Consider the following 18,626-nt stretch of genomic DNA (forward strand, 5'->3'; position numbering starts at 1 on the left):
AAATAAACACTTCATTAATAATAACATTGCTTTATAACCAGTATGCACATGTTACAATAGAAATTAAAACACCAAGTACAGAAAGAAGTACATCAGTTTTCGCAAAGTAACAAATCTTGCTATGCAAACATATAAATGATCTAATAAACACGTAACAAATGATCATCGCAAAAAAGTCTCGGCTTTGGGGGTTTATTATACCAACAAATGTATTTAATTGTATTAATACTTCATGAACTCAATTTCAAATGAAATCTGAATAACTGAAAATAGTGTTAGATGTTTAATGAAAATGCGCATTCGACCCGGTCATGAAAGGGGCTGCAAGATCTTGTTACCACCGCACCAAGTAATAAACAATACATGTTGTTCAATTTGTTGAATTATCAAATGTGTATTTAATGTTTACTTTGATTGTTTTCTTTCACTGCAATACTTGCACCATCTGGTAACAAAACAAACAGTCTTTTAAACTTTTGAACATTAACTATATATGACAACTTTTCATTGATAAAGATATCAGTACGTCTCTTGAAGGTGCTCCCAAAAATACTTTTATCTCCCTGAAAAGAACAAAATACACATGAAATAAACTGTAAAACTTAAAAAAAAAAAAATAATTGTCATGCGTGATTTAAAAGATAGCTCAATAGGATTTAGATACGAATACATGATTTTACAGAAAAATAAGTTATTGAACCTTTTGTCTATTTGTTTAAATAATGCTGTATTATCTCTTTATGCTTATTTAATAACTCTCGTTACGGTCTAATATGTTTCCACATTCCTGATAAAAAGCACACAACCATAAGTTCAATAACACTTTTTGTAATTTTGTTACAATTATATTCACATGACACCTTACACCAACAACCCTTACGATTTTGTGTATTAAACAAGTGCCTTAGTTGGAAGTAACAATTCACTGAAAATTTAACATTTTGTAACAATCAATTTTATAGAAACTCACAAGAAAAGGTTTGCCGCAACAGAAATATTTTCCTTCCGTGCGTGGGTGGCTTTGTGTTTGGAGATTCCCGACTGTGTTTTGACCTCTCTGACCTCTGTTCCCAAACAAATGGCGTTCTACAAGTAATAAATATGAATATAAATTATCGACAATCATGATAATTTTGAGTAACATGAACGTCATGATTATCTTATTTTAAGCACGCAAAACAGTACCAACAATGTTTTATTGACCAACTTTTGTTATTTACACAGACTTAAAATACTATTGATGTTTATGTCAATCTTTCGATTCTCTAGTTCAGTTTGTATACCACACATAGCATTTCAAAAACGTGTCATACACATAGCATTATTGCATTTTTAAGCACACACTCCGAATCAAAAGTATTTGTGCAAACATACAATGTATGTAGCTTCTCTATGAAGAATTACAATGCCCGCCCTATTTTTGACGATGCGAACAGCATCGTCCAAGGTTTGATAATCACCTTAAAAAATTCACAATGGCAACCTATGTAAAAGACCGAGCCAGTCCGATTGAGATAACTCGATTTTTCAGTTACTTCCCTTTTGCATTCGCCACTGCGTAGGCATTGTTAACATTCTCCTAGCAGAGTTGTCGTTCGTGTTTCAACATTCAACAATGGCCGCCACCATGAGAGTCTCGATTCAAAACTTTCTTACTGCATAAATTGGCTTGTTTCGCTATTTAGAAGCTGTCATTTAGGATATGTGAATTATTTATTCACTAAATCTCCGCTTATGACAACAATAGTTGGAGTTCGAAGGATATATACTCGATGTGAATGAAGGACTTTCTGGATCGTAACAGCTTGACACGGCAAAACTGGCATTCTGGTATTTTTAGTTATCAATATAAGTCACATTGTGCTTTATAAATTGTATTCGAGCATTTTGCGACTTATTGAATGACTATGATACCCGATATCAACATTTCATCGGGGATTTGCATATCACCAAGCTGTCATGAAATTCAACATTGATTTCAAACTCTTTACTGGTTTGTATACTCTTTCTTAGTGTTATTACTTTTTATCATTTTAAAGTTAAATGAACTTTGTCACAGTAAAAGAGACATTAAGGCGATTGTGGCCAGTTTGGATCTAGATCAGCCTGCAGTCGCTTGAAAGCTGTTTGCTTAAAAGCGTTTTTCTGACAATAACAAATAATTTGCTTGGATACTGATTTGACTGCACTTATCCTGTGACCTGGCTCAAATAATAGAATTGTCATTTATCAAATTATTTATTTGGAACATTTATCAATTGTTTTTCTTGTCCCTCGGGATCAATGACTCCAGCACTTTCCTGTTGAGAATTGAATACTGCTAAAGGCGATGCAAGGGGCGTGAGAGATGTTGCACCTTCCAGTATCGCTCGATTGTTCATTGTCGGCTCGGGTACTACGTACATGTACCCCGGGTACTCTTAAGTATACTTATATGTATCCCGGGTACGGTAAATATACTAAAATTTACCCGGGAAATTTAACCCTAAATCAGTCGTTGTCGACTATTTTTTTGTAATAATTATGAATACACTTCAGGGCTTAACAATAACTTTTTTTTTCAACTAGCCCGTTCGGGCAAGTTAATGCAGAACCTACTAGCCCTGACCAATCTTTTATGTGCCCTGACCCAAGTATTATAAAAACCTTTATATTTATCATTCAACTTGTATTTTCTTGTGCTTGGAGATGCGCAATTATGATTAAATCATTCTTATTAGCTTGCCTTACTATTGCTATTGAATTCAATATTCATCTATTTAAGACAACTATTTGTAATCTTCACGCCATTTCTGGAGAAATTTTCTTGTTTTTTTTATTTACTCATACTTTCTCTTACTTTCCTCCTTCCCTTTTCTTTTCGTATCCGAGGAACCCCCATCCCCACCCGTAAAGCCAAACTTAAACAACGATATGAACTTTAAAACCTTTTTTACATAGATTGCCGGGTTACCGTCTTACAAGAAATGATTAGTGAATCTTAGCAAAATAACGTGTTACGGTAGTTGTAACAATTGTACAGGGTTAACTCTCTACTAAAAGACGGGATTGACCATTAATATAAGTTTTGCTAATTGAATTGCGTAAAAAATATTGTCAAAACACTTCTAATCTAAATAAAGTCTCTATCTTCCTCTAAATGGATTTATTAATCGTCTAAAGGATGGAATAACTTTTCCATAATGACAACAAATTAAAATTATTTAAAATTGATAAATAACTATTAATTTTATAGTTACTTTGTGTTAATATCGAGTTTTATACCTTCATCATTCCGGACGATCCTGGGCGATCCCGGCTTTTTGTTTCAAACGTATTTTCATTGAGAAAACACGTCACTTCGAGGAAACCAATCAAAAACAGTGTCTAGCGGCATTGCGTTTAAAAATAGGTACTGACGTGTTTTACCAGGAAAACCGCCGGGGATTTTCTGAATTATCGGCCTCTTTTTGATTGCAATCAGGGGGTTCCGAATCTATTTCGAGATACGATCCGTTTGTTGTCTCCAAACTCACTCTGGGATTTAATTGTCATCTGATCGTACTGTATTAAGATGTGTGCATCTTTGAAAAGCTTATTTTAAACGCAGTTTATTGATATAGAACATATAATCCCGCCCAAAATACACACGACCGGTCGGGCATGTTCCTGGGACATTGGCTAGCCCGGACCAAGGTACAGGCAGTGAATGTCGTTCGGACATGCCTTAGTGTTAAGCCCTGCACATTTATGTCAATTTTCTGTAGAATGGCCTCTATTTTATCGGAACACATACTCAAAAAGCATGTTGATGCAGTGTTTTTTGAAGAGAAGTGTGTTTAAGATAATCGGATTTTGGGCGCGAATACAACTCTGGTACAGTCTAATATGGACCGAGTACAATTACGTTTATTTACCGTACCTGGGGTACAAGGAAGTATACTTAGAGTACCCAGGGTACATGTAAGTATACTTAAGAGTACCCGGGGTACATGTAAGTATTACCAGAGCCGACAATGACCAATCGAGCTCCATTATCCCTCATGAACCGACTCAAAAAAACCGAGTCGGCAATATTTGACTTAATTTTTGGTTTGGTAGCTCTCGAGGGATCGAAATTTCAGAATCTTCCTAAAAGCCCTACGGGTTTGATCCCCAGAAGCGACATTGAAAACTAGCATACTTTGTTATCTAAAAGGCTGCTAAACCTGATATACAATGATAATGTGAATTTTCTCTCACATGATGTTCATCAGTCATATTATATAAAAACTTACAGCAGTAGTAAACAACTGGACAATAATTAATGAACGCATCTTTCTTTTGTCTTTGACACTTTGATTTTGACATGGCCTAGATTTAAATATGTGACTGGACTTTACAAGCACTCTTGTAACAGAGCTAAAGTTTAAATGTACCATTGAAGATCACCTAAATCCAGATTTGCTATTCTAGACGTGTGGAAAGTTTTAAGGGTGTGACAAGTAAGCAAAAATTGGTCATTACCCAGAGGCCACAACTGATCTATGACTGTATTAAAACAAGAAAAATCAGTGCCTGATTTAGATTTCCTTAAATAGTTCAATAAAAAACTAATTTCATAAGCCTGGTAACAGTTTAACGGTAATGCTACCAATGTGTCACACCAGGGCCTTGAATTTGAAATCTAGGACATGCATGGTCATTTCTTCATGAAATAAGGACACAAAATTGTATTTTAAGTCCTTAATTGACCTGGCTATAGTTCTCAGATTATTATAAGCTCAATCAGTATATTTATATCATTATTTATGCTTTGTGTATTGTAAACATATACACAATCATGCTGTTACATGATAGCAATAAATAATATCAAAGCTACCCATACTATAAAGGTCATTGACAAAGCTTATGGTCAAAATGTGAACACATTGAGTGTAATCGCCCTCTCGTGCCAGCAAAAACAACACGTTGACAGGTTGTCATTTTTTGACAGTTCTACTTTCACTTTCATTTTGTGATATCAAACTATTAACAATTATGTGGCTGAGAAAAATATCGCCATTGCTGTTTATGCCCCCGGTAGGGTGGCCTATATCAGTTGAACTGTCAGTCAGTCAGTGTGTCAGTCTGTCCGTCCGTCCGAAAACTTTAATGGCCATAACTTTTTTAATATTGAACATAGCAACTTGATATTTGGCATACATGTGCATCTCATGGAGCTGCACATTTTCAGTTGTGAAAGGTGAAGGTGAAGGTCATCCTTCAAGGTCAAATGTCAAATATAAAGCGTCTGTCTGTCCAAAAACTTTAACATTGGCCATAACTTTTTCAATATTGGCGTGTATGCGTATCTCATAGAGCTGCACATATTGATTGGTGAAAGGTCAAGGTCATCCTTCAAGGTCAAATGTCAAATTTTGCAATATTGAAGATAGCAACTCCATATTCGGCATGCATGTGTATGTCATGGAGCTGCACATTTTGAGTGGTGAAAGGTCAAGGTCATCCTTCAAGGTCAAAGGTAAAATATATGGCTTCAAAGCTGCGCAGCAGGTGGCATTGTGTTTCACAAACACAGCTCTTGTTTAATATATTTTCTGCACATTTCTTAAAAAAACTTACATCAATACACGATTTTCTTCGTTAATTCAATCATTCCTGACAGACTTGTGTACATATTTCGCTTACATTTTGACGCGCGTAGGTAGGACCGCATTACCGCTTCCGAAATGTGTATTCATACTATTGCCTTCGAGAAACTTATCTGATGTTTGACGGAAAGGGCCGAAAATGTGCAAATGAGGGTCAAGTTCCCCACAGGTACTACTTTCCCGTTCCCCCAATTTTTTTTCCGTACCTAAAATTTTTCGTACCCAATTTTTTTTTCGTACCCATTTTTTTGTTCATCCCCAATTTTTTGTTCGTACCCAAATTTGTTTCGGTCCCAATTTTTTTGTTCCCAAATATTTTTTCGTACCCAAATTTGTTTTCATACCCAAATTTTTTTCGCAAATTGTTTGCACCAAATTTTTGTTTCGTACCAACATACACAATTGTGGTGATTGTGGTGATGTAGATAAACTTAACTAGATGCTTTTATATCCATCCTCTCAAAAGCATCGTCACACCAGTACTGTCAGTACTCTGATTTAAACCTTCGACAATATTATAATGAACGTTTTTGTTGATTGAATAAAAAATATGCCACACAAATCATTTCAATTCGTGTCTTTTCAAACGCGCGGTTGCACTTTTTGGAAAAAAATTCTAAATTAATTTTGCGCAAACTTAACACAGTTGTGTATTTTGACAATGACCGGGCTCTCGTCTTTGTTTTTTGAAAATGGTTTTGAATTAATGAAGAAATTATCAAAAACGTTACCTGAAGCGATGGTTTGTGGACATCCGATTGTCCCACACATAGCCGAAAAAGTCACGTGGTACAGGCACCTTGTATCAGCTTCTATAAACAGATTATGAGAAGATTATCCCAAATTTGCCTGTTTCTAAATTAAGAATGTTCAATTTATAGTTTCAAGGTCTTTTCATAATTAGCCATATCAGATTAGAATATCAAACTTGGCGGGCTTCCAAAATAGCATTCGCTTACAAATAACTACATGTCAGGTATTGCGTAGTTTAAACTTTATAATGCTCAACCTTGATAAACAGGCGTTATGTGTTATTGATTTGAATACTTTCGCTTTGCAGCAATAATGGGTAGCATGTTTCAGTGAACCGTTAGAGCGCGGATTTGTGAATCAAAAGTAATGACTTTTCAGGAAAAATGCAATAATGGAGGATGTGGAGTAATGGATCTGATAACAACAAATGTCTTCTGCATGATTGTTACGTTGATCCAAATGTGGACGGATAAAGTGCACTCGCTTATGCCGGTAAGATGCGAAATTTAAATATTGACCCACTTCATTTAAAATAAAATGCTTATACGTGATATAAAATGCAATTGATGAAGTTATTTAAAGCGCCTGATCAATTGATATCATAACAAAACGTTAAACAAAACGTATACCATAAGGGTCATGTCAAAAGGGTTTCTATAAGGAAGTTGACATTGTTTAGTATGCTGTGATAATATACGTGGCATTTTATACTTGTTGTCATGCTCTCTTTTTTAAAGAATTTGCTGATGTTCAATTATTTAACTTGCACGCGCATATGTTACAATCATTTTTATAAGAGATGTGCATGTAGAGATTGTTTTAACTTTATTGCGGCAATATGTGTATTATTTATCGGAACATGCATGTGATACGAAGAATGATAAATGATAACAGTTGCTATAGTGAACAAGACTATTGCCAAGCAATATAGTCCCCTACCGGCTCCACCATTGTAAAAAATTCCACCATTGTCAGATTTTTTTTATTTGTTGCCATAGCAACCAGATTTTTTGACGTATGAACAAAATGAAATGACGTGCATAATGTCCATATTGCCATCTATCCATGTTTCAAGTTTCATGAAAAAATATTCAGAACTTTTTAAGTTATCGCAGGATCCAGAAAAGTGAGACTGGCTGACAGACAGACAGACAGACAGACAGACAGACAGAGCGCAAACCATAAGTCCCCTCCGGTGAAACCGGTAGGGGACAATAAAACACGATATTGACAAAAAATACTGGTTTAAATATTATCACCACTCGTAACTGTAAAATGTCAGTGTGTACAATCATGTGACCTACATACTTCCCAGTGTAAGTAAACTATAAAGACAGAACACTACCACGGTGTAATCAATTAAACCTACATTCAGTTTTAATGTTCATGTCGAGGTGTATAATGTTCTAATGTATCTGTGAATACAAATCTGAAGCGACAAAGTTGTGCTATCGACCATGCAAGCATGTCGTATATCCCATATACTACGCTTAGTGATTATTTGGCGGGACGATCAAATAGGTCATATATAAATTATCGAATAGCTAACATTTCTAAAACAGCTCATTTAATCAGTTTCAGAAAAAAGCGATATCGTATTGCCAATTATATCGTGTGTATTTTATCCGGTTGATTCACGTTTAAGGAATGAGGAACATCTCGTAAACCTAACATTCCTGATAACCGTGTGGCTGTACATATAAAATACTTATTCGTAAATGGATATGCTTATTGTGTGTTGGTACCTGTCTTGTGTTGAACAATTCATATGTTATTGCATCAATCTTTGTTTGGTTCTTGTTTGACCTAATGCGACATAGGCCTTCGTTTATTTTGTTCGTATCTGTAATGTTAAGTTTTTTGCACATTTAAAGATGAGTATACACAGCAACGTTTATTAGAGGTTTTTGTTTCTAATACTGTTGTACATGCACATTTCCAGCATTATAGAATCATGGGCCAATGTCCGGTACAGTCCTACTATGACATCACTGTGTCCGAAAATGACAAATGCAGTCCGTGCTCGATTTGTTCAGATGGGTTTCAAATAAAAGAAAACTGCACGGCAACACGTGACACGGTTTGTAAACCCTGTGAACAGGGAACATTCAATGACGTCATCGGCGGGGAGTGCCGGAAGTGCCGCGTATGCATACCAGGTCAGTACACCCAGCGTCATTGTCGAGCGCATAAAGACGCCAAGTGCCGAAGTTGTCCGATGTTCACGTTTTCAAGCCGACCAAACGTCGGCGTCTGCCGATACTGTAAGACTTGCTATGAACACCAGACAGAGGTATTAACATGTAGGCGGAATCGGGACCGGAAATGCGGACGATGCATGACAGGTATCATTGGGAGCTTAATTAATATTTTTAAGTAGTTACAAATGCTTGTTGCAGTAATAAAAGACAATATTTTAGTATTATATTTCGTTGTAAGGACCGAATTAATATCGAAGTAATCTTTATGTTAACTACATGTAAATATTGACTAATCGCACCATCCTCCCTGTCATTGATTTGCTACTGTCGCTTGTTGTTTAAGGGTTCTTTAGGAGATCCGATGGCGGCGGTTGTCTGCAGTGTCACCCGGAAGTCCATGTGCCTAACTTTAAAGCGTGCTTGCATAATAAGGCTTTAGATCTAGATAAGACCTATCCCCAAACGGAAGTTGCGGAGTTGCATGTGCACCGCAAAGAAGGTTTAGTAACACTAGAATTTTCATGTATTGTATTACGCAGTTAGATACTGAGCAGAAATCCATGCTCACACCAAAGTACATGTTTCTATTCAGGGATAATTTGAGTCTTGTTCTGAGAAAACTTGGCATAATGCGTGTGTGTAAAGTGTCGTCCCAGATTAGCCTGTGCAGTCCGCACAGGCAGTACGCACAGGCTAATCAGGGACCACACTTTCCGCATTTATGACATTTTTCGTTAAAATAAAGTCTGTTTTTAGCAAAAATCCAATTTAGGCGGAAAGTGTTGTCCCTGATTAGCCTTTGCGGACTGCACAGGCTAATCTGGGACGACACTTTAAGCACATGCATTATGCCTAGTTTTCTCAGAACGCGACTCATTTAGAGGATGCGTTAATACAAATTTGTGAATAACTGTAACCTTACGATGAACGCAGAATATTCCAATCACACTTTCATAATTCTAATGTAAAAATGATTAAACTATATTTTTTAAATGTTATTATATTCACGATTGATTTAGATGCAATGTGTCCCTTATATCTCTTATATTTTTTTGGTTTAGGCAATCAAGTGTATGGTTCTTTTATTACTACGACCATTCTTACAACCACTGTCGAGGATCTACCGGATGACATTTCATGGCGTATTGCGGCTGCAACCGGAAGCTTTGTTGCCAGTTTTATTTTGCTCCTCATTGGACTGTGTTTTTTCTTCAAAATGATAAAGATCGACTTTCTTAGCAGCCCGCCGTATGTCGTGCGCATGTGAAGAGGGTGATTTCAAGGGATATGGTGACAACACCACGTGAAGGCCTTAAGTATATAGGGAATTGCAGCGTTTATTTTAATAAGTGACCAGAGCCTGAAAAGTATTCTGGTAAATTTTTGAAAAGATTGGAGACGCGTTTTTATCTGCCGCAACATCGGAAAGCATTTGTAGCATTGACTTTGTGTTGGTCGAGCTGTTATTTATACAGTTCAGATACGCAACGTTTCCATGATATGTGTGAGCGGCAAACTCTTTTCCCAATGAAAGATTTTGACTTTTTTCAGTGTTGTGTGGTTACGGATTTCATATGACAGAACAGGGTACTGAATCATGTTTAACGTTTATGCAAATAGCTTGGTGTGGTGTTCATTATTTTGTATTAGTCTTTCTATTATTATTCAACGTTATGACGGTTCTTAACATTGTGTATATTATGTTAATGATTGCGAACATGTTTATTTATGCTCGTTCGTTCGACGTCCATTAGCAAATTTAATAACGTCGATATATTTCATAGTAGATAACACTCTTTAGAGCCGCGTTCTGGGAAAACAGGTCATAATGCATGCGCGTTAAGTGCCGTCCCAGATTAGCCTGTGCCATGCGCATACGCTAATCAGTGACGATACTTTCCTGTCTTATGGAATGTTTCGTTTAATGGAAGTCTGTTCTAAAAGAAAATCTAGTTCAGGCGGAAAGTGCTGTCCATGACTAGCATGTGTTGACTAAACAGGCTAATCTGGGATTACACTTTACCCATATTTATTAAGTCCAGTTTTCACAGATTGTGCCCCATTATATCGTTCAATTTACATAAAATCATTTATCTTATTAACTTCATGTGGTAGATACTCATGTGGTAGATAATTTACATACGTTGTAAATATCCTTTAATTCGTGTTCAGCGAATCGCATAATTATCGTGCACAAATTCGTATTTCTCAATCGCTAACTTTGCGACTGAAACCATGATATTGTCAATATTATTTGTTATTATTTTCTCATTTGTTATGGTCACTTTACATGCTTTTTCGTGTAATATGTTTAATGCAAAATATTTTCTTGTTGCGTTTTGACATTAAACTAAAACACTTATACATGTTTGTTATTTCCAACAATTTATATACATATATATGAGCCTTGTTCTGAGAAAACTGGGCTTATTGCATGTGCGTAAAGTGTCGTCCCAGATTAGCCTGAGCAGTCTGCACAGGCTAATCAGGGACGACACTTTCCACCTAAACTTGATTTTCGTTAAGGAGGGACTTCTTTGAAACTAAAAATACCATAAAAGCGGAAAGTGTCGTCCCTGATTAGCCTGTGCGGACTGCACAGGCTAATCTGGGGCGACACTTTACGCACATGCATTGAGCCCAGTTTTCCCAGAACGCGGCTCATATATATGAATGACAAATGAATGAGACGCGTTGTCGATCTTGCGGATAAAAACTTGGTCACATTGACGTCTCTGACGTTACATCCTGTCTCGTTGGTGGTTTTGAAAGTCGCCAATACGCGAACGTGATAAAACGACAATTATCATGGTTTGTCGCTTTTGCGTGTTGTAGCTTTTCAAAACCGACATCATGCCAAAGCAATATGTCAGAAGTTAGCCATCATAAATGAGGCTCAACAAATATCACATTTGTTTAGCCCTCGCACAGGGAAACATCGGCGCCCGACGTGTTTCCCTCATTCATATCACGTCTTTGCCGTTTTCCAAACAACACTTAACCTAGCGTGGAAAGCAAACTGTTGCTTATGAAGTCATGTGGCGATGTCGTCTTCGCAGTGGGGTGGTGCATGCACCGATCATGACTGAGCACGTGCTACTTGCCGATGCCTGTCAGAGTGGACTTCACTGTTTTAAGCAAACCGCCTCCGTTACCGTATATGCCGTCACCAATGGATCCAGTCCGGTCTAAACCCGGTGTAATTGGAGGATTACAGAGAATCTGTCTCCCGACGGAGTATTGTAAAAGTTGAGAAATACCCTGCATTTGTAAAATGACCATGGCCGATAAGTTTTAAGGAGTTAACTATGCTACTTGTTATTTATTGATGTTGCTATACAATGTTCCGCATTCAAACATACCGGCTTTGGGAATGTTTTCTTCAGGTAAAATGTTGACCATCTCATTAAAAATTATGAGATACCCGAAGTAACTAAATATCGCCAAAGCCGCTGGTGAAGCCAAGAAAGGCGCCCTTTGCGAGAAAGCATGAACTTACGGACCAGTTGTCAAGCCGCCGTTGTTTTTACGAGAAGTATACCATGGATACCGACATTTTGTCCGCGAATAACATTCGCTAGATTGCTGCGGATGTTCGCGTCGCTCGTGTGTGCAACGGCGGCATCCAGTCCAGCGTGTTGCGTTGCTCTCCCGATAGGTGCACGTGCAAGTTATTCAGGTGTACCGGTCCGCTCCTTGTGACTTCCTGATAACCTAAGGGGAGACACCCGGCGTTGCCATCCCATTCACGGTGATTGACATATACGGTGGCCAGTGGTATCGGGCCTATTAATGGACGCTCGTAGCGAATATTGGGAACTTACCATGCTCTCAATTGCGGTCCACGTGCACAGAACCTTATGGAATATGACTACTTAATCGATGACATTGCAAGAAGTCCTTTCCCGTGAATAATATGGGAACTCTCGATGCTTTCGTGCTCGCCACGAGGGTCTGTTAACGCTGCCTTCAATCTCCTCTGGGTTCCCATTTTCCCCGAAAAGCATTTCCGTCAATGAGCCAAAAGCCGAGAGGGTGTCCATGATTTGCCTAACCTGTCCCGGAATTAGAAATAAGATACACGCTATTCTCTTTGGGATTTTGAAATTTGTTTTGCCTAACCTGTCACGGAATTTGAAATAAGATACATGCTACGTTCTTTGGGATTTTGAAATTTGGTCCTGTGAGAAAGAGGAGCAATATATCGTATAAGAAAATATTTGCTGATTATTGAATTAATATCATGCTTACATTATACTTTCAACACTAATCCTGCACAGGAGTGTTATTCTTTTTCACAAATGGTTATAAATCAAGATCTCCGCATCATCGGAAAACTCATCGGATCTGTCTGTACAAATGTACAAACAGCGCTTACCAATGGTATTTACTATCGGATTATTATTGATGATAGTGCATATGACTGTGAAATGATTTTCAACGTGTCAATTTGCTCTGTATTCCCATAAGTGTTGGTTCTTTTTTTTGGTTCCATTAACCTTGCTCACTCCGGAGTAAGTCTATCGGTTTTATTTCGAGTTTTTCGAACATCACGTTTAAATAAATGACAATTCTTTTTTAAATTGAGGATTGTTTACAGATTCATGCCTGTATACTCAACCTTCCGTTTGTTTAATTCGCCGTTCACCAAAAGCGCAATTGCGTGTCATGTAACTGAATATTTAAGTGTGAATATTTAATAAAATCATGGTATGCAAAATTCCTCATGAGTCGTGGTTAATTTTCATCAAAGATGTTACATCACAAATATTTTTTTAATAAGTTACCATAAATCATTATTAACATTATCATTAACCTTTGTCTTTATATGAGTTGTTGTTTTTTCAAAATGTTTATTATCTGTAAACATCAATTTAATCGTGTGTGTTGATAACGTGTATGATGGATATACATGCTATTAATAGCTTTTAAACTGACGTTGCAAGGGAGGTTAATTTCTGTATGTCAAAAGACAATATAGCATGAAACAAATCGATAAAATAACGAGTTGGTGTTTCTAAGAAACGCTATATGAACGATACATAAACCAGGAAATATTTCATAAGAACGTATTGAGTTATGATGAGTTATATTTTTGATCAGAAAACGATGGTGAATGTGTCATAACTCTTTTCCATAACGACTACATCATATGCGAACGGTTAACGAAGGGATACCATGCTCTATACTCACGACTCAAAAAGAACCCATAACTCAACAAGCACCTACCATATTTATTTTTTGTCAGTAGTGCTGCCCAGTTTTATTTTCTATACCTTACTTTTCCCACTTTATATACTTGTCTTATTTTACACAAAACAACAAAAAACAACAATATTTTTTGCGAAAAAAGAAACAAACAAAACAATATTTTCTTTCGAGCATGCGAGTTAATTATAGCTCATTACCAACAAGCAACATTGATTTCTCATCCGACTGACGTCACATCCGGCTCATACGTAATTACGTGACCACAGTTTGACAAACGCATGCTATCAACAAACGTGTCCAGTCTACGACACAAAGTGGGCAGTGAATGAAGTAGTCACGTACAAGGACAATGTCGTAAACTCAATCTCACGCTGAAGATATGTTGTTGATGTGAATTTTTCCGTTTGGATTGCGAAATACGTTTACAAATACATGTAATACAATTCTGTTAACTGTATAATATTTTGTTTTGTTGTATTTTTCTCCTTAATTTATAATGACAACGAACATTGAATAAAACATCAGAATAAAGTAGGTCATTCCTGTATTATTATTACATACCAAATAAGGTATTTCAAAAACGAACAACTCACAATACCTCATTACCTCATATGCCAAGAATAACAAGACAATATAATCAGTTTTGAGCCGATCTCTGAGAAAACCGTGCTTAGTGCATGTGCTCAGATCAACCTGTGCAGTATCAAATCGGATCGATATGTGCATGATCACCCGTTGTGTTTCTCAGGTCACATTGAAATAAATGTTACAAACTAAAAATATCAGTGTAATGTACGTTCACTCAACGAAAGAGGACAAACTGGAACGAAAGGTGATTTGTTTCAGTAGGAATATGAGGACTATCAAATCAGAAAGATAGATCGCGCAAGGAGAAATATAAAGAGAACATTGGTTGTAACCATTATTCTATCATTTCTAGTTGGCTATTTGCTATTTAAATATTAAAACAATCATGGGCGTTGAACGGTTGTAATCAATCAACGTAAGTCACGAACGAACGGAATGCTCCATGTGTATGGAAAGCCTTGACTGTCTGATATGTACAAATGAACATTGCTGTGTCCAAATAGAAATATATTTAGTCACTTTGTCAATATATTACGTCAATATGTCATTATATTGGGTGCGTGTGTCAATATATTATGTCAAGCCACCCTTATATTTAGTCAACGAACCCATATATCATGTCGATGTGACATTATATTATGTCAATACGTCATTGTATGAGGTGCATTTGTAAATATATTATGTCAAGCCACCCTTACATTGAGTCAATATGTAATTTTGTTGGTTGCATTTGTCAGTATATTGTGTGAAACCATCCTTATATTAAGTCAATATGTCATTATATTGGGTGCTTTTGTCAATATATTAAGTTAAACCATCCTAATATTAAATCAATATGTCATTATATTGGGTGCATTTGTCATTATAGTATGTCAAACCATCCTTTCATTGAGTCAATGAACCAAAACATCATTTCGATGTGACCTTATATAAAGTAAAAACATCTTTATCTTGTGTGCTTTCGTCATTATATTGAGAGGATCAAATTGACCGGGTCATTTCCTACTGTGCACCGATACATTAGCGCAACAATTTGCGGCAACGTATCGGTGCACAGTGCGACATTATAATGACGAAACCACTAAATATAAGGATGGTTTTACATAATACAATGACAGATGCACCCAATATAATGACAAATTGACTTAATATAAGGATGGTTTCACATAATATATTGACAAAAGCACCCAATATAATGACAGATTGATTTCATATAAGGATTTGTTTGAAACAATATATTTACAAATGCACCCAATATAATTATCCCCACGCTTTTCGAGAAAAAAGTGAGGATTATGTGGTTATCTCCGTCGTCCGTCCGTCCTGGTCACTATCTCCTCCTACACGATTAGCACTAGAACCTTGAAACTTACACTTATACCTACTGTGTTCCTTCAGATATTGCTTTCATACTTGGTACGCATGTGTACCTGGACAATGCCTTTCCATGCGCATGCAATTTTTTAACTTGGGGTCCGCGTTCAGGTTTCGAAATCTGCGACCGCGATTAAAAAAATCTCATAACATGTGTCCCTTCAGATATTTCTTTCATATTTGGTACGCATGTGTTTCTGGACAAGAAATTTCCATGCGCATAATTATTTTTACCCCTGTGACCTTGACTTTGAACTTAGGGTCCGCGTTTAGATTTCGAAATATTTTATGTGGTTAACTCCGCCATCTGTTCGTCCGTCCGTCCTGGCCACTATCTCCTCCTTCACTATTAGCACTAGAACCTTGAAACTAACACAAATAGTAGCTATTAGCACATGTGCGACAGTGCACTATTTGGAATTTTGATCTGACCCCTGGGTCAAAAGTTATGAGGGTTGGGGTGGGGCCGGGTCAGAGATTTTCACAATTTTTTTAAATTATTTTACATTAACTTCTTCTTCACACCGATTTACTTCAAATTGATACTGAACATCTCTTATGACAATACAGTCAATTTCAACTATGCATGGTTCCATTACCGACCCTGGGGCGCCCCTGGGTCAAACATACGGCGTGGGGATACGCGTCGGCCTCTGCCGCGCCATTTCTAGTTACATATTGACTCAATGTAAGGGTGGCTTGACATAATATATTGACACATGTACCTCATGTAATGACGTATTGACATAATATAAGGTCACATCGACATGATATAGGGGTTCGTTGACTCAATATAATGGTGGCTTGACATAATATATTGACACAAGCACCCAATATAACGACATATTGAGTTAATATATTGACAACGTGACTAACTATATTTCTATTTGGACACAACAATGTTCATATTGTACGTATAAGACAGCCAATGCTTTCCATACATGTGGCTATATGATATAATACTGTACTTGTAAAGTGCATTTCACTTCATAGTTCTGCACCGCAATAATATCATGCCCAAATACAAATTAATAAAACGAGCAAGTTTATTTCCCCAATAGGTGTTAGTCAAAAGATTTGACCAAGTGATTTTAAGTCGTTAAAAGCGTATGATACAATATTTTAAAAATAAACATGTTATTTTATATACATAAGTAAATACCATGATCAAGGCGAAATTAAAGTCAGAATAATCATTTTCGCTATGATTGAGTTTACAACGCGCAATTGTGCTCATTTTCCTCTATACTATAGACACAGTATTGTTATACAGTACTACGCATGTCTACCTGTCCTTCTATGTTATAAACACATTACTATATGTAAACCATATACAAAATATGCATATCATGACCTGTCATTATTTAATAATATATGTTGCAAAACAATTATCTTTATTACTGATAATGCAATATGTTTGACGGATTGTACTTTAAACTTAATTAAATTCACCATTTAATGATGCGGTCGCCTCTATTTGCAAAAAAAATGTAAATAGCAATTAAGTTTATTTCATCAAATTAGATTATGTGTTTTTATGTATTCATATTTATGTGAAAACAATAACAGTAAACATATTAATTGACAATACATCTATGTTGAATGTTAGATTGCTCATATTTGATTACTTGATATATATTAGCATTTTTGCATCAAACTTATTGTCATGTTATGCCACGATTTATAACATTGCAAACACTTACCGAGTAAACAACAACTGACAAATAACATTTTAAAATTAATTTGTATGCAAGAATCATAAGAGGATGATCTCGGAAATGTAAAATGCTGTAAACAATGAAGCAACAAAAACAACAAGGGACATCACGGCTGCTGAAAGGATTTTATAATATCTCATAAAATGATGAAATTAATTGGTATCATTTTTAACAGTTAACAACTATTTCCAGATGGTCGGGTGTCGAGTGTTCGCAATGCTATTTCAACGGCCAACATGCATGCTCGCCTAGGATTCCTATTCCAATGGATGTTTAAAAGCGTCTGAAGATCGACCATATAAATCTATTAGACGTCCTTGTAATAAGGAGAATACAGACGGGAACACCGGCATGGAGAAATCTTTGAAACTTTCGGAACTCGTCGGAAGCACGATGTAGTTCTCACGAGCTGCCCGAAGACCATCTCGCGTTCGCTCGTACATGTTCGGATATCGTTTGCGGATAATTTACATGGAAAATATTTCACACACAAAATAAAAACGAGCATTGTGTAGCTCGTTCAATCTATGTTACCAGATCACATGTAGCGTTGAAATTTTTGGCTATTGCTATAAGGAACACTGTGATTTTGTTTGTGTAAACTTTATTTTTTGAAGTATTTTACGAAATATTCGTTGAATTCGAGTGTTAAAGGTGCTTTAAAAAACACGCAGGTGAACTCTTAATAACACTTTTACATATTGTATCATAATAGTTTGAAAAGTGTTCGTGCTACATGTATTTTTTGGTAGGTTGTGTAGCGACGCTTTCATTGTTTGTTTTGGGCTGTATTCTTATATTTCGTTCAACATTGGTAACATATAACACTGATATTTTTTGTATTTGAGTAAATGCACACAATTTCACGATAATTCGCATCTAATATGGTTTAATAACTCTACATATTGTTTAAGTAGTCTTAACCAAATTAGTACAGTCCAGATTTGAAGTCGGGAGCAAACAATAAGGTACATCATGAGCTATCCTTTTTAAAAACAAAATATTCAGTAAATACAGGTAAACATGTTTGCTCTTTCACTTACATAATAGTTAAGCGTGTACAATTTATTTCACGTGGGTAGTTTATGCTATTTCGTATATAAATACTATTTTAATAATTGTTTATTATATTTATTATTATTGTCATTATTATTATTATTATTATTATT

General features: G+C 36.2%; 3 protein-coding genes and 1 long non-coding RNA gene across 4 annotated transcripts in view; 3 read left to right on the forward strand and 1 right to left on the reverse strand.

The window, feature by feature from the left end:
* LOC127879036 (uncharacterized) overlaps positions 1–18,626 on the forward strand; it is a 465,202-nt gene that overhangs the window by 276,111 nt on the left and 170,465 nt on the right. The window lies entirely within an intron of this gene.
* Positions 1–18,626, forward strand: part of LOC127879042 (uncharacterized) — a 484,339-nt gene that overhangs the window by 93,888 nt on the left and 371,825 nt on the right. The window lies entirely within an intron of this gene.
* LOC127879051 (uncharacterized) overlaps positions 970–18,626 on the reverse strand; it is a 20,981-nt gene continuing 3,324 nt past the window's right edge. Inside the window, exons 2-3 of the long non-coding RNA XR_008048897.1 lie at positions 6,344–6,424; positions 970–1,086 (exon numbers count right to left, since the gene is read on the reverse strand). This is a non-coding gene — a long non-coding RNA (uncharacterized LOC127879051). The remainder of the gene's footprint in view (positions 1,087–6,343; positions 6,425–18,626) is intronic.
* Positions 6,542–10,928, forward strand: LOC127879041 (uncharacterized). Its single transcript, XM_052425633.1, has 4 exons — positions 6,542–6,857; positions 8,308–8,710; positions 8,910–9,065; positions 9,628–10,928. The coding sequence occupies exons 1-4, from the start codon at positions 6,732–6,734 to the stop codon at positions 9,831–9,833; spliced, it is 891 nt and encodes a 296-aa protein (XP_052281593.1). The 5' UTR covers positions 6,542–6,731; the 3' UTR covers positions 9,834–10,928.

The sequence above is a fragment of the Dreissena polymorpha genome, chromosome 4 (genome assembly GCF_020536995.1).
Source record: "Dreissena polymorpha isolate Duluth1 chromosome 4, UMN_Dpol_1.0, whole genome shotgun sequence".
NCBI lineage: Eukaryota > Metazoa > Mollusca > Bivalvia > Myida > Dreissenidae > Dreissena > Dreissena polymorpha.